The sequence below is a fragment of the Giraffa tippelskirchi genome, chromosome 2 (assembly GCF_054371585.1).
Source record: "Giraffa tippelskirchi isolate mGirTip1 chromosome 2, T2T-mGirTip1v1.2.pri, whole genome shotgun sequence".
Taxonomy (NCBI): domain Eukaryota; kingdom Metazoa; phylum Chordata; class Mammalia; order Artiodactyla; family Giraffidae; genus Giraffa; species Giraffa tippelskirchi.
Window position 1 is genome coordinate 158,895,677 of NC_137276.1, and position 14,787 is coordinate 158,910,463.

The following is a 14,787-nucleotide window of genomic DNA, read 5'->3' on the forward strand; positions in this document are numbered from 1 at the left end:
GTCCAAGACCATCAAATTACTTCTGTTCATAAGCACTTATTCTAAGCACATTATCTTTATCATCCTTAAATCATTTGTTTGTAAATTACTAGACATAAGCTTTAATTCGATTCCATATAGTTCAGTTTAATTCAACTTAATATTGCACTTACATAAAATATTTACTGAGCATCTATTCTTTGAAAGCCCTATGCTTTACTTAAAGAATCTTCAGGCAGAGTTAACGTTTGCCCACAGTATGCATATATTTCAGTAAAGGTGGAGATTAAAGGAATATGATACTCATGGACTGATAGTATTATAAATTTGTTCTCCATCTTGGCCAGCTAATCTTTATTTTCCTTGTTACTTCACAGGATCATCAAGAAAAATAATTTACAATATGACTCATCTAGGGGTTAATAATCCTTCATTACTAGGAATTATAATGAGCTGCTGCTGCTGCTGCCTAGTTACTAAATCATGTTTGACTCTTTGAAATTTTCATTCCAAAAGAAGTTGGAATGGAAGTTTTGGGTTAGGATATGGATTTGCAGGTCCTATACCATATCCGTATCTGAATCCCTTGTCCTACCCTATGAATATTTTTCTCCTCCCCAAATTCTCATGACCTTTTACTATCATCTTATTATTCAAATTTCATAGCTATAAAGATCCAGTTTGTGCGCTTTACTGTAGGGCATAGTGCCTTGAAATGTAAACTTTCTACCTGCCACCAATTATGTGCTAAATATTTAACAACCAGCACTGTCATGTGGATTGAGCCCCTGTTTGTAATATTTGCCAATTCCCATGGTGCAAATACTCCCTACAAGGCTAATTTCAGACTGCTAGCATGAAGTCACTGAATGTGTGACTGGAATGAGATGAGCTCTATTCCATGAGTGAAAAATGAGTTCACTATTATCTACCATAGAGATATACGTAAATAACCTCAAGAGCATAGGTAGTAATAAACAGCGGTAAAATAACTAGGAAGTAATGTTTAGAGTATTCATTATCTGTGTTTTAAATATAATTTATTTAGTTGTAAATTTATATTATTTTATCCTGAAAAAGTTGGCAGTCAGCTCTTATGAACTGGTATGAGCTGACACCAGAGTCCACTGATTGTAACCTTATGATTGTAACCTCATTCTCTTGGTATATGCTCACTCTTTATCACAACTCCCCATTTGTTTTTTTGTCATGTTTAGTAAGATGAAATCTGAGATAACTTGCTCTGAAAAGGCATACCCTGTATGGTAGGGAGAATTCTAAGATGACCCTCAAATGAGTCAAATCTTTATATAATCCCTTTCCCCTGAGTGAGGATGGGAAACTACGACTTCTTCTAAGTAAAGTTAATGGTATAGTCAGGATAGAGACCAAAATATCCTAGAAGATTGTCTCGAGAGATTATCCTACTGATTATGAAGAAATAGACTGCCATGTTGTAACAGGACCTATGGGATGGCCACATGGCAAGGAATTGAAGTGTCTTCTAAGAGCTGAAATAAGCCCCCAGCCAAGAGCAGAGAGGAAGAGGAGACATCAGTCCTATAACTGAATTCTTCCAACAACCGTAAGAGTTTGGAGAGAACCTGGAGCTCCAGAGCAATATAGGCTAACCAGTATATAAATTATTCCAATGTGAGACCCTGAGCTGAAAACCCCATTAAGTCAGGCTGGGCTCTTGGAAATTGGTCAGTATAGATAGTTTTAAGATGTTAAGTATGTAGTAATTTGTTATGCAACATTAGGAAACTAATACAGTATTTACAGTTGAATTAGAACATTCTAGTAAAAAAATCAAATTGAAAATTAACTTTTTCTCCAGGATTTTGAAATCATATCTCCTTCCGTTATTGCTTTTTTTAGGCCTTGCTGATCCCTATTCCTTTACACGTAACTTCTTTTGCCTTTCTGAAAGATTTCAGAAGTTTCATAGTTATCCTTGTATTTCTGAAATTTCATCAGAAAATGTTATTTTCAAAAAATAGCAGCTTTATTGAGATATAAATCATGTAATTCACATATTCAAAGTGTAAAATTTAATGTTTTTAATGTATTCACAGAATTGTGCAACCATAACTTCGGTTCCTTGTAAAACACCTCTCTATTCATAAAGAAACTTCATCTTATTAGCAGGTTGACCTATGTTACCCCAATCCCTCCAGCCCTAGACAACCAGTGTTTTACTTTATGCCCTATAGATTTGCCTGCTCAGGACATTTCATATAAATGGGATCATACAGTATGTGGTTCTGTTATTGGACTCATTTTGTATAATATTTTCAAGGTTAATCCATGTTAAACTTTATATGCACATGTATAAGTACTTTATTTTTACTGATAAATAATATTCTATTATATGATTATATTACATCTTATTTATCCACTTATCAATTGTTGGACCTTTAGATTGTTTCTACTATTATTAATAATGCAGCTATGAACATTTGCATATAAGTTTTTATGTGGATGTGTTTTTAATTGTCTTTGGTGTATAGACAAGTAAGGGTGAAATTACTGGGTCATATATAAACCTAGTAGTTACGTACGGATGTGAGATTTGGGCCATAAAGAAGGCAGAATTGATGCTTTCGAAATGTGGTGCTGGAGAAGACTCTTGAGAGTCCCTTGGATTGCAAGGAGATCAAACCAGTAAATCCTAAAGGAAATCAACCCTGAATATCCATTGGAAGGATTGATATTGAAGCTGAAGCTCCAATACTTTGGCCACCTGATGTAAAGTAGACTCATTGAAAAAGACCCTGATGCTAGGAAAGACGAAAGGCAGAAGAGGGCAACAGAGGATGAGACAGTTGGGTGGTATCACTGATTCAATGGACATGAACTTGGGCAAACTCCAGGAGATGGTGAGGGACAGGGAGGCCTGGTGTGCTACAGTCCATGGGGTCACAAAGAGTTGAACACAACTTGGTGACTGAACAATGACAACAGATGGTAAATTCATGTTTAACTTTTTGAGGAACTGGAAGGTTGCTTTCTAAAATGGTTGCACCACTTTTCATTTCTACCAGAAGTACAATGATGGTTCCAGTTTCTCTACATTCTCACCAACACTTGGCATGTCTTTTTGATAACAGGTACTTTTATTGGTATAGAGTAGTTTCTCACTGTGCTTTTGATTTGCATTTCCCTGGTGGCTAATGAATTTGCTCATTCAACATTTGTTTTCCCCCTTTGGAGAAATGTCTATTCAAATGCTTTATCTGATATTAATTGGGTTGTCTTTTTATACTGAATTATAAAGGTTATTTTTCTATGTACTCTAGGTTAAAGTCTTTTATAAATATATGAAAAAAAGTTTTCTCTCATTTAGTGTGTTGTCTATTACCTTTCATGATGGTTACTTCTGAGGCACAATTTCTTCTTAAAACATGACTATTTTTCTTCTAAGGATTTTATAATATTAGCGCTTACATTTAAGATTTTGGACCATTTTGAATTTTTTTTTTATTATGTAATATGAGACAGGAGCCTAAATTATTTGTTTTGAATGTGGCTATCTAGTTATCTCAGTATTATTTGTTGAAAATACTATTCTTTCTTCACTGTATTATTTTAGCATCCTTGTCAAAAGTCAGTGGACCATGAATGTGAGGGCTTGTTTCTGAATTTTCAAGTCTATTCCATTGATCTATCATGTCAAATAGCTAAAACCAAACATGTAGGCCAAAGGAATACAAGAATGTCTATGTTTATGGTCAATTGATTTTTGACATGGATGCTAAGATAATACAATGGGAGAACCCTCTGGGTCTGGGATTTTTTGTGGAAAGTTTTGTTCTTAGTAATTCAATATCTACATTTGTTATACATCATTCAGAATTTGTCTTTCTTCTTGAGTCAGTTTCAATAATTTATGTCTTTCTAGGAATTTGTACATAATATCTAAGTTATATAATTTTTTGGCATACACTTTTTTATAGTGTCCCCCTTTGTGCTACTGTTAAATGTAGTACATCTATACATATTACAAATCCAACACATTACTATGATTATTAATTTGTATAATTTTATGTTTACTAAACAAACTGACAAAAGAAGAGCTAAGTATGTATTTATAGAATTTGTAATACTCATCTTCTTATTTTCAATTTATAGTCTTTTCATTCATTACTTTGGTTCAATTTACCATCTTCTGATATTTCCTTCTCCAAACTGCCTTTTCTCTCAAACACTGCTTTTGTACTATTAGTGCCAAATATATTACATTTTCATATTTAGTAGGTCCAACATCATGTTATATGCATATTATTTTATATGATTACTTTTTAAAATCAGTTCAGAAAGAAGAAATGAATACAGTCTTTAACCAATACAACATAACATTTAACAGCACTATATTTTTGTGTGCGGATTTAAATTAACATTCAGTTCAGTTCAGTCGCTCAGCTGTATCCAACTCGTTGCGACCCCATGAATCGCAGCACGCAAGGCCTCCCTGTCCATCACCAACTTCCGGAGTTTACCCAAACTCATGTCCATCGAGTCGGTGATGCCATCCAGCCATCTCATCCTCTGTCATCCCCTTCTCCCCCTGCCCTTAATCCTTCCCAGCATCAGGGTCTTTTCCAATGAGTCAACTCTTCACATGAGGTGGCCAAAGTATTGGAGTTTCAGCTTCAACATCAGTCCTTCCAATGAACATCCAGGACTGATTTCCTTTAGGATGCACTGGTTGGATCTCCTTGCAGTCCAAGGGACTCTCAAGAGTCTTCTCCAACACCACAGTTCAAAAGTGTCAATTCTTCGGTACTCAGCTTTCTTCACAGTCCAGCTCTCACATCCATACATGATCACTGGAAAAACCATAGCCTTGACTAGATGGACCTTTGTTGGAAAACTAATGTCTCTGCTTTTTAATATGCTGTCTAGGTTGGTCATAACTATGCTTCCAAGGAGTAAATGTCTTTTAATTTCATGGCTGCAATCACCATCTGCAGTGATTTTGGAGCCCCCCAAAATAAAGTCTGACACTGTTTCCACTGTTTCCCCATCTATTTCCCATGAAGTGATGGGACCAGATGCCATGATCTTAGTTTTCTGAATGCTGAGCTTTAAGCCAACTTTTTCACTCTCCTCTTTCACTTTCATCAAGAGGCTTTTTAGTTCCTCTTCACTTTCTGCCATAAGGGTGGTGTCATCTGCATATCTGAGGTTATTGATATTTCTCCCAGCAATCTTGATTCCAGCTTGTGTTTCTTCCAGCCCAGCGTTTCTCATGATGTACTCTGCATAGAAGTTAAATAAGCAAGGTGACAATATATAGCCTTGACATATCCCTTTTCCTATTTGGAACCAGTCTGTTGTTCCATGACCAGTTCTAACTGTTGCTTCTTGACCTGCATACAGGTTTCTCAAGAGGCAGATCAGGTGGTCTGGTAGTCCCATCTCTTTCAGAATTTTCCACAGTTTATTGTGATCCACACAGTCAAAGGCTTTGGCATAGTCAATAAAGCAGAAATAGATGTTTTTCTGGAACTCTCTTGCTTTTTCGATGATCCAGCACGGTGGCTGCGATGGACCGTGCAGAAGCGCGACCGAGAGGAGCTACCCCATGCCCAAGGTCAGGGGCGGCAGCCGAGAGGAGCTACCCCACGTCCGAGGTCAGAAGGGGTGACCATGAGGAGATACCCCTCGTCCAAGATAAGGAGCAGTGGCTGCGCTTTGCTGGAGCAACTGTGAAGAGATACCCCACGTCCAATGTAAGAGAAACCCAAGACAGATGGTAGGTGTTACAAGAGGGCATCAGAGGGCAAACACACTGAAACCATAACCACAGAAAACTAGCCAGTCTGATCACATGGACCACAGCCTTGTCTAACTCAATGAAACTGAGCCATGCCGTATGGGGCAACCCAAGATTGGCGGATCACGGTGGAGAGGTCTGACAATGTGTTCCACTGGAGAAAGGAATGGCAAACCACTTCAGTATTCTTGCCTTGAGAACCCCATGAACAGTATGAATTAACATTAGGTGATTCTTTTAGAAAAGAATTCTCTCAATGTTTACTTGGAAATGTCTTTCTTTCACCTTAATTTATAATGTATAGTTTTCCTAGGTATAAGATTCTTGGTTGACACTATCTTTCTTTTGGCACTTTGAATCTGTTATTCTGTTGCTCTCTGGTCTCCACAAGTCAGCTAATTCTTTTATTAGGGTTCCTTATATGCTCTAAGCCATTTTTTTGTTCTTGTTGCTTTCAAAATTTTGGCTGTGGTTTCGACATTTTTACTATGATGTGTTTATCATCTCTTTGTATGTCTCCTACTTCAAATTCATGGAGCCCCATGAATGTGTAGATTGATGTTTCTCATCAAATTTGTGAATTTGTAGCCAATATTTTCTCTAAAATTTTTAGCTCTGTTCATCTTTCTTCATTCTTTGATCTCACTGTTTTTTAGGTCACCTATTCTCTTGCTCAACTGCCTCTGAGAAATCTGTATGCAGGTTAAGAAGCAACAGTTAGAATTGGACATAGAACAACAGAATAGTTCCAAATCAGGAAAGGAGTACATTAAAGCTGTATATTGTCACCCCGCTTATTTAACTTACATGAAGACTACATCATGTGAAATGCTGGGCTGGATGAAGCACAAGTTGGAATAAAGATTGCCAGGAGAAATATCAATAACCTCAGATACACAGATGACACCATCTTTATGGCAGAAAGCAAAGAAGTACTAAAGAGCCTCTTGATGAAAGTGAAAGAGGAGAGGGAAGAACTTTTTCTTCCCAAGAAAAAGAGGGAAAAACTCAACATTCAAAAAATGAAGATCATGACATGCAGTCTCATCACTTCATGGCAAATAGATGGGGAAACAATGGAAACAGTGAGAGACTTTATTTTGGGGGAGTCCAGAATCACTGCAGATGGTGACTGCAGTCATGAAATTAAAAGAATTAATTAATGAATGAATTTCTCCTTGGAAGAAAAGCCATGACCAACCTAGAGAGCATTAATATGAGCATTAATATTAATATTAAAAGGCAGAGACATTTCTTTGTCATCAAATGTCCATCCAGTCAAAGCTATGGTTTTTCCAGTGGTCATGTATGGATGTGAGAGCTGGGCTATTAAGAAAGATGAGTGCCGAATAATTGATGCTTTTGAACTGTGGTGTTGGAGAAGACTCTTGAGAGTCCCTTGGACTGCAAGGAGATCCAACCAGTCCATCCTAAAGGAAATCAGTCCTGAATATTCATTGGAAGGACTGATGCTGAAGCTGAAGCTCCAATATTTTGGCCACCTGATGTGAAGAACTGACTCATTGGAAAAGACCCTGATGCTGGGAAAGATTGAAGGCAGGAGGAGAAGGGGATGACAGAATGGGATGGTTGGATGGCATCACTGACTTGATGGACATGAGTTTGAACAAGCTCTGGGAGTTGGTGATGGACAGGGAGGCCCGGCGTGCTGCGGTTCATGGGGTCGCAAAGAGTTGGACAAAACCGAGCCACTGAACTGCACTGATTCTCATTCTACATTATAGTTCATTGATTCTTTCCCCAGTTCCAACCTACTCTACTCAACCCTACTTTCGTTAATATTTTATTTTGTTTACTGAAATATATTTGAAAATACTCTGGCAATTTCAATCGTTTTCATTTGATTCTTTTTATGATTTCTATCTCTTTACTGTTATTCACCATTAGATAAGATATTGCCATCTTAGCTTTCTTTTTTTTTTTTTCCAACTCAAAACCTCTATTGTGAGATACAGCATACACACAGAGTAATGCAAGAGAACATTTATGTGCACCTGGGAAGCAGTGATAAAACCGGCCCCATGGAGCCACCAGCCAGGTGGACACAGCACTGGCCGCAGGCCCGAGGTCCCCCTCAGCAAGGACAGCTTCAAGCGGAAATGTTTCTCACTTCTTTTTCTTCTGTCTAAACACACCTGCTAATCGCTTAGTGAACAGGTTTACTTCTGTTCAGTGTAGGAGACTCTCTAGCAGCCACAAGCACACCAGGCACCCAGGAGTGGTTCCCGGACACCCTTCCCCACTAACAGACTGAAAGTACAGGGTGAGAATGCCAGGAAAGTGGGCCTACGAACACACACATGCTGGGACACTGTCAAGGAGCCAGCCAAGTCTGGGACAGTGAGTCATGACCCTAAGGGAAAACACCTTGAATTTAAAGAAAGAAGAAAAGATCCATGAATCCACTTACATGAAGAATGCCAACAGATACACAAGGTAGGGATGTGCGCACTGGTTAGACAACAATCAGACCCCACTCCATAAGTCCTCAGAGCCCATCAAACACCCTCTTCAGTCCACTTGCTAATCAGAAGGGGCCAGGGGTGTGTTCTGAGCAGGTGTCTCCAAGCCCTTGGACTTTCCTGAGTGAAAACTGCCGTGGAGACGTCTCTGGTTGTTACTGGGGGCTCTGGAGAGCCCTGAGGGAGGGGCTGGATGCAGGTGCCCCTCCATGCCACTCCAGGGAGGGGAGAGCTGGAGTTCAGGCCCCAGCAGACGACGACCTGGTCCCTCAGGCCTGTTAGTGCCGCCTCCATAAACTCTGAAAGGACATCAAGCGTCTCTTCCATCTCCTCCAAGTCCTGTCCTTGGGTACCCCTGTGCTCTCGTGAGTAAAGTGCTCCTGAGTCTCCCAGCTGCTCCAGCAAAGTCACGGAGCCAAGGACAGGGTCACGGAGCCTAAAGCCTCCAGCTAGTCTGTCAGAAGCACAAGTCCACCACCTGGACTTGCCACTGGGGTCTTCAATGTGTGTGTGGGGGTGTCAGGGGGTCCTGTGGGTGTGATGCCACCTGCAGGCTTGCAGATGGGCTCAGAACTGAGCTGAACTGCCGCACGCCCAGCGGGTGTCGCAGAACTGCTGGGCTGGGGAAACCCACACACAGGGGTCGGTGTCAGGCTCTCCCTGCCTGATTTCCAAACAGATTCCTGGGCTTTTCCTTTACTCCTGATGCGGTTGCTGGTGATGTGCACATTGTTTCAAAAAACCAGCTCTAGAAGGTAGTGGTTCTACCATACCCCCTTTTAAATCATTAATCTCTGCATTTGTCTTTATTAATGCCATTCTTCTGAAGTTCCTTCCATCACTTTTATTCATCCTTTCCTAGGCTCTTGAGCTGTGCTTCAGTCACTGTCACTGTTTACTGTGCCGTCACCAGTATTAAAGGTACATGTATTAAAGGTACATGCTTTTCCCTGCGGAGAAGGCAATGGCAACCCACTCCAGTGCTCTTGCCTGGAGAATCCCAGGACAGGGGAGCCTGGTGGGCTGCCATCTATGGGGTCGCACAGAGTCGGACATGAATGAAGCGACTTAGCAGCAGCAGCAGCTTTTCCCTGAGTTTAGGATATATCAGCTTCTGACGTGTAACCTTTAAGCTTGACTTTTTCTGACCCAAAAGCTAAGACAGAAAGCTTGACATTTCTAGGTAATTAAGATCTTGTCCTTTTTTCCTACCTGCTCCGCATTAGTTTATATGACTGCCCCATGGACATATCCAACCTGCTGCACTGTCTCTCAACTTATCTAAGTTTTGCTTTGCCGACTAAGAGGCTCTTCTGTGACGAGGACACTGTCCTGCTGACGATGGGTCAGCCCACGCGTGGCCCGAGGCAGGAGCGGCGGGGCCGTGGAAGCCGAGTATGGCTTGCACACCCCACGTGGCCTGTCCCACGCAGCGCCCGCACCCTGTGAGTAAGGGACGGGGTCCTGGCGACACTAGGCCCCACCTGTGGGTTCAAGCCCCGTTCACACTGTAAGCGTGTCTGAACTCTGTGCTTTTCCCTCAGCGATGACAATTAGACCACGTCTTGCCTTCAGACCTTGGGAACCCAGGTTCTCCTCGGAATTCTAAACCTCTGGCAGCATCTGGGGGCCAGGAAGACACGATGGCATTCCTCGTGGGGCATCAGAGCACACACAGGCCCAGCACACGGGCACCGATAATTCCACACAAGGCGCAGAAGTGCGGGCACCTAGCGCCCTCCCACCCTGCCTGGCTGGCGCCATCCAGGGGCCCTCAGCCCAGAGCCCACTCACTTACTGATGTCCGCCATCACCACCGTGTTGTCCATCACCACGTGCACGGCCAGGGCGCTCCAGGTGTCGAACACAGCCAGCTTTTTGAGGACTTGGGCGACGGTGTTGGGCCCATACCACTAGCCGATGGACTTGCCCTCGCCGACTCCCATTTGTGCTATCCGGTGGATGGAGTAGCAGCTGTCCTTCCTGTCCCGGAATGCCTGCAGGACGCTGCAGTAGCTGTCTGGCTGCCTCTTTTGCTGCGTCCACCTCCAGTCTCGGCCCAGGTGCCGACATACCAGGGCTTGGGCGAAGATCATCTCTCTGCATCTCAGCATGCAGCCCCAGTCCGTGTCTGAGGTGGGGCCAGTGCCCCCAGTGGCCGGGAAGTTCTTCCTGTACCTAAACCAAAGTCTTGACGTCACATCAGCCAAGATCTCGTCCTTTTCTGTGAGGACGCTGTACTTCCTCCCCAGGATCCAGACGGGCTCCGAGGTCTCAGGGAAGTCCTCAAACTCAGCGAATCGGAGCGTGTCATAGGTCAGAGTAGGTGCGTCCATCTTCGTTCCAGGGCCTCCGACTGAGCGCGGCGTCACTCTGACAGCTCCGCCCCGAGACGCGTGGGCCCGCTGCCCAGGCCAATCCGGGTCATGCGGCACGGGCGCCCATCTTAGCTTTCTTTACTCTCTTAAACACAGCTTCTTTAGTTATTTGGATATAGTTGTGCCTGCTTTCAGGGATTCCCTGGTGGTTTAGATGTTAAAAAACAACAACAACAGAAAAATCTGCCTGCAATGCAGGAGACTTGGGTTCTCTTCCTGGGTTGAGAAAATGCCCTGGAGAAGGGAAGTGCTACACACTCCAGTATTCCTGCGTGGAAAATCCCATGGACAGAGGAGTCAGGTAGGCTACAGTCCATGGAGATGCAAGGAGTCGGACATGACTGAGCAACTAAGCACGTGCCTTCAAGGCAAGCCTGAAGTCTTTGTCCATCAAATCCTACCTCTGGGTCTTTTCACAGGCATTTTATGCTGCCTGCTGTGTGTGTGTGTGTGAGTTTGTGTGTGTGTGTGTGTATGGGTCACACTATCTTGTTTTGTTGCGTGTCTCATAATTTTTTTATTTTTTTAGTTTGATATTTTAGGTGTATATTGTAGCAATTCTGGATGCTGATTCTCCTTACTCTTTTCTGGGGCTTGTTTTGTTGTGTTTTCTGTTACTTTGCTTAGTGAATTGGTTAGATTATTTTAGGGAAGTAAATTCCCCCAACTGGAGAAGGGCATGGCAAACCACTTCAGTATTCTTGCCTTGAGAACACCGTGAACAGTGTGAAAAGGCAAAAAGATAAGACACTGAAAGATGAACTCCCCAGGTCGGTAGGTGCCCAGTATGCTACTGGAGATCAGTGGAGAAATAACTCCAGAAAGAATGATGGGATGGAGCCAAAGCAAAAACAATACCCAGCTGTGGATGTGACTGGTGATAGAAGCAAAGTCCGATGCTGTAAAGAGCAGTATTGCATAGGAACCTGGAATGTTAGGTCCATGAATCAAGGCAAATCAGAAGTGGTCACACAGGAGATGGCAAGAGTGAACGTTGACATTCTAAGAATCAGCGAACTAAGATAGACCAGAATGGGTGAATTTAACCAAGATGACCATTATATCTACTGCTGTGGGCAGGAATCCCTTAGAAGAAATGGATTAGCCATCATGGTCAACAAAAGAGTCCGAAATGCAGTACTTGGATGCAATCTCAAAAACGACAGAATGATCTCTGTTTGTTTCCAAGGCAAACCATTCAATATCACGGTAATCCAAGTCTATGCCCCAACCAGTAACGCTGAAGAAGCTGAACTTGAACGGTTCTATGAAGACCTACAAGACCTTTTAGAACTAACACCCAAAAAAGATGTCCTTTTCATTATAGGAGACTGGAATGCAAAAGTAGGAAGTCAGGAAACACCTGGCATAACAGGCAAATTTGGCCTTGGAGTACAGAATGAAGCAGGGCAAAGGCTAATAGAGTTTTGCCAAGAGAACGCACTGGTCATAGCAAACACCCTCTTCCAACAACACAAGAGAAGACTCTCCACATGGACATCACCAGATGGTCAACACCGAAATCAGATTGATTATATTCTTTGCAGCCAAAGATGGAGAAGCTCTATACAGTCAGCAAAAACAAGATTGGGAGCAGACTGTGGCTCAGATCATGAACTCCTTATTGCCAAATTCAGACTTAAATTGAAGAAAGTAGGGAAAACTATTAGACCATTCAGGTATGACCTAAATCAACTCCCTTATGATTATACAGTGGAAGTGACAAATAGATTTAAGGGACTAAATCTATGCATTTCAGACTCTTTTGTTGACTATGATGGCTAATCCATTTCTTCTAAGGGATTCCTGCCCACAGCAGTAGATATAATGGTCATCTTGGTTAAATTCACCCATTCCGGTCTATCTTAGTTCGCTGATTCTTAGAATGTCAACGTTCACTCTTGCCATAGACAGGGTGCCTGATGAACTATGGACAGAGATTTGTGACATTGTACAAGAGACAGGGGTCAAGACCATCCCCATGGAAAAGAAATGCAAAAAATCAAAATGGCTGTCTGAGGAGGCCTTACAAATAGCTGGGAAAAGAAGAGAAGTGAAAAGCAAAGGAGAAAAGGAAAGATAGTCCCATCTGAATGCAGAGTTCCAAAGAATAGCAAGGAGAGATAAGAAAGCCTTCCTCAGTATCAATGCAAAGAAATAGAGGAAAATAACAGAATGGTAAAGACTAGAGATCTCTTCAAGAACATTAGAGATACCAAGGGAACATTTCATGCAAAGATAGGCTCGATAAAGGACAGAAATTGTATGGACCTAACAGAAGCAGAAGACATTAAGCAGAAATGTTAAGAATAGACAGAAGAACTACACAAAAAAGATCTTCATGACCCAGATAACCATGATGGTATGATCACTCAACTAGAGCCAGACATCCTGGAATGTGAAGTCAAGTGGACCTTAGGAAGCATCACTACAAGCAAAGCTACTGGAGGTGATGGAATATCAGCTGAGCTATTTCAAATCATAAAAGATGATGTTGTGAAAGTGCTGCATTCAATATGCCAGCTAATTTGGAAAACTCAGCAGTGGCCACAGGACTCAAAAAGGTCAATTTTCATTCCAATCCCAAAGAAAGGCAATGCCAAAGAATGCTCAAACTACCACACAACTGCACTCATCTCACACGCTAGCAAAGTAATGCTCAAAATTCTCCAAGCCAGCCTTCAACAATATGTGAACCATGAACTTCCAGATGTTCAAGCTGGTTTTAGAAAAGGCAGAGGAACCAGAGATCAAATTGCCAGCATCCACTGGATCATCAAAAAGGCAAGAGAGTTCCAGAAAAACATCAACTTCTGCTTTATTGACTATGCCAAAGTCTTTGACTGTGTGGATCACAACAAACTATGGAAAATTCTTAAAGAGATGGGGATACCAAACCACCTGATCTGCCTCCTGAGAAATCTGTATGCAGGTCAAGAAGCAACAGTTAGAACTGGACATGGAACAACAGACTGGTTCCAAATAGGAAAAGGAGTACGTCAAGGCTGTATATTGTCACCCTGCTTATTTTACTTATATGAATAGTACATCATGCAAAATGCTGGGCTGGATGAAGCACAAGCTGGAATAAAGATTGCCAGGCGATATATCAATAACCTCAGATATGCAGATGACACCACCCTTATGGCAGAGAGCAAAGAAGAACTAAAGAGCTTCTTGATGAAAGTGGAAGAGGAGAGGGGGAAATGTTGGCTTAAAACTCAACATTCAGAAAACTAAGATCGTGGCATCTGGTCCCATCACTTAATGGCAAATAGATAGGGAAGCAATGGAAACAGTGACAGAGTTTATATTTTTGGGCTCCAAAATCACTGCAGATGGTTATTGCAGCCATGAAATTAAAAGACGCTTGCTCCTGGAAGAAAAGTTATGACCAACCTAGACAGCATATTAAAAAGCAGAGACATTACTTTGCCAACAAATGTCAGTCTAGCCAAAGGTATGGTTTTTCCAGTAGTCATGTATGGATGTGAAAGTTAGAGTATAAAGAAAGCTGAGTGCCAAAGAATTGGTGCTTTTGAACTGTGGTGTTGGAGAAGACTCTTGAGAGTCCCTTGGACTGCAAGGAGATCCAACCAGTCAATCCTAAAGGAAATCAGTCCTGAATATCCATTGGAAGGACTGATGCTGAAGCTGAAACTCCAATACTTTGGTCAACTGATACAAAGAACTGACTCATTTCAAAAGACCCTGATGCTGGGAAATACTGAAGATGGGGAAAGAAGGGGACGATAGAGGATGAAAAGGTTGGATGTCATCACCAACTCAATGGACATGAGTTTGAGTAAGCTCTGGGATTTGGCGATGGACAGGGAAACCTGGTGTGCTGCAGTCCATGGGGTTGCAGAGTAGGACACAACTGGGTGACTGAACTGACTGACTAAAGGGCCAAAGTTCAATCTTCTGTAACTACTTTTTGCAGGACAGGGGCATCATGGGGATGAGATAAGAAGAGGTTGGAATGTGGGTCAAGGGGATTTGTGTGGGGTCAAATTTTTGATAATCTGAGTGAGTTAGATGTAGCTCGTGGATAGTTTGGTTGGTGAAGGCTTGTAAGAGGTCCTGAAGAAACTTTGAAAAAATATGCATTAAACATGAGCCGAAAGTTAGAATAAGCCTAAGTAGAAGGAGAGCACCTAGAAAA

The 14,787-nt window shown here is 42.0% G+C and overlaps 1 protein-coding gene across 1 annotated transcript; it reads left to right on the forward strand.

The window, feature by feature from the left end:
- The first annotated feature begins 9,608 nt into the window (after positions 1-9,608).
- On the forward strand, positions 9,609-10,736 carry LOC145524635 (uncharacterized). Its single transcript, XM_081537281.1, has 2 exons — positions 9,609-9,689; positions 9,789-10,736. Exon 2 carries the CDS (start codon positions 9,888-9,890, stop codon positions 10,377-10,379), a length of 492 nt encoding a protein of 163 aa, XP_081393407.1. The 5' UTR covers positions 9,609-9,689; positions 9,789-9,887; the 3' UTR covers positions 10,380-10,736.
- The last annotated feature ends 4,051 nt before the right edge of the window (positions 10,737-14,787 follow it).

Excerpts from the sequence above, each read along its gene's own strand:
- LOC145524635 (XM_081537281.1), top strand. The coding sequence starts at position 9,888 with ATGGCATTCCTCGTGGGGCATCAGAGCACACACAGGCCCAGCACACGG.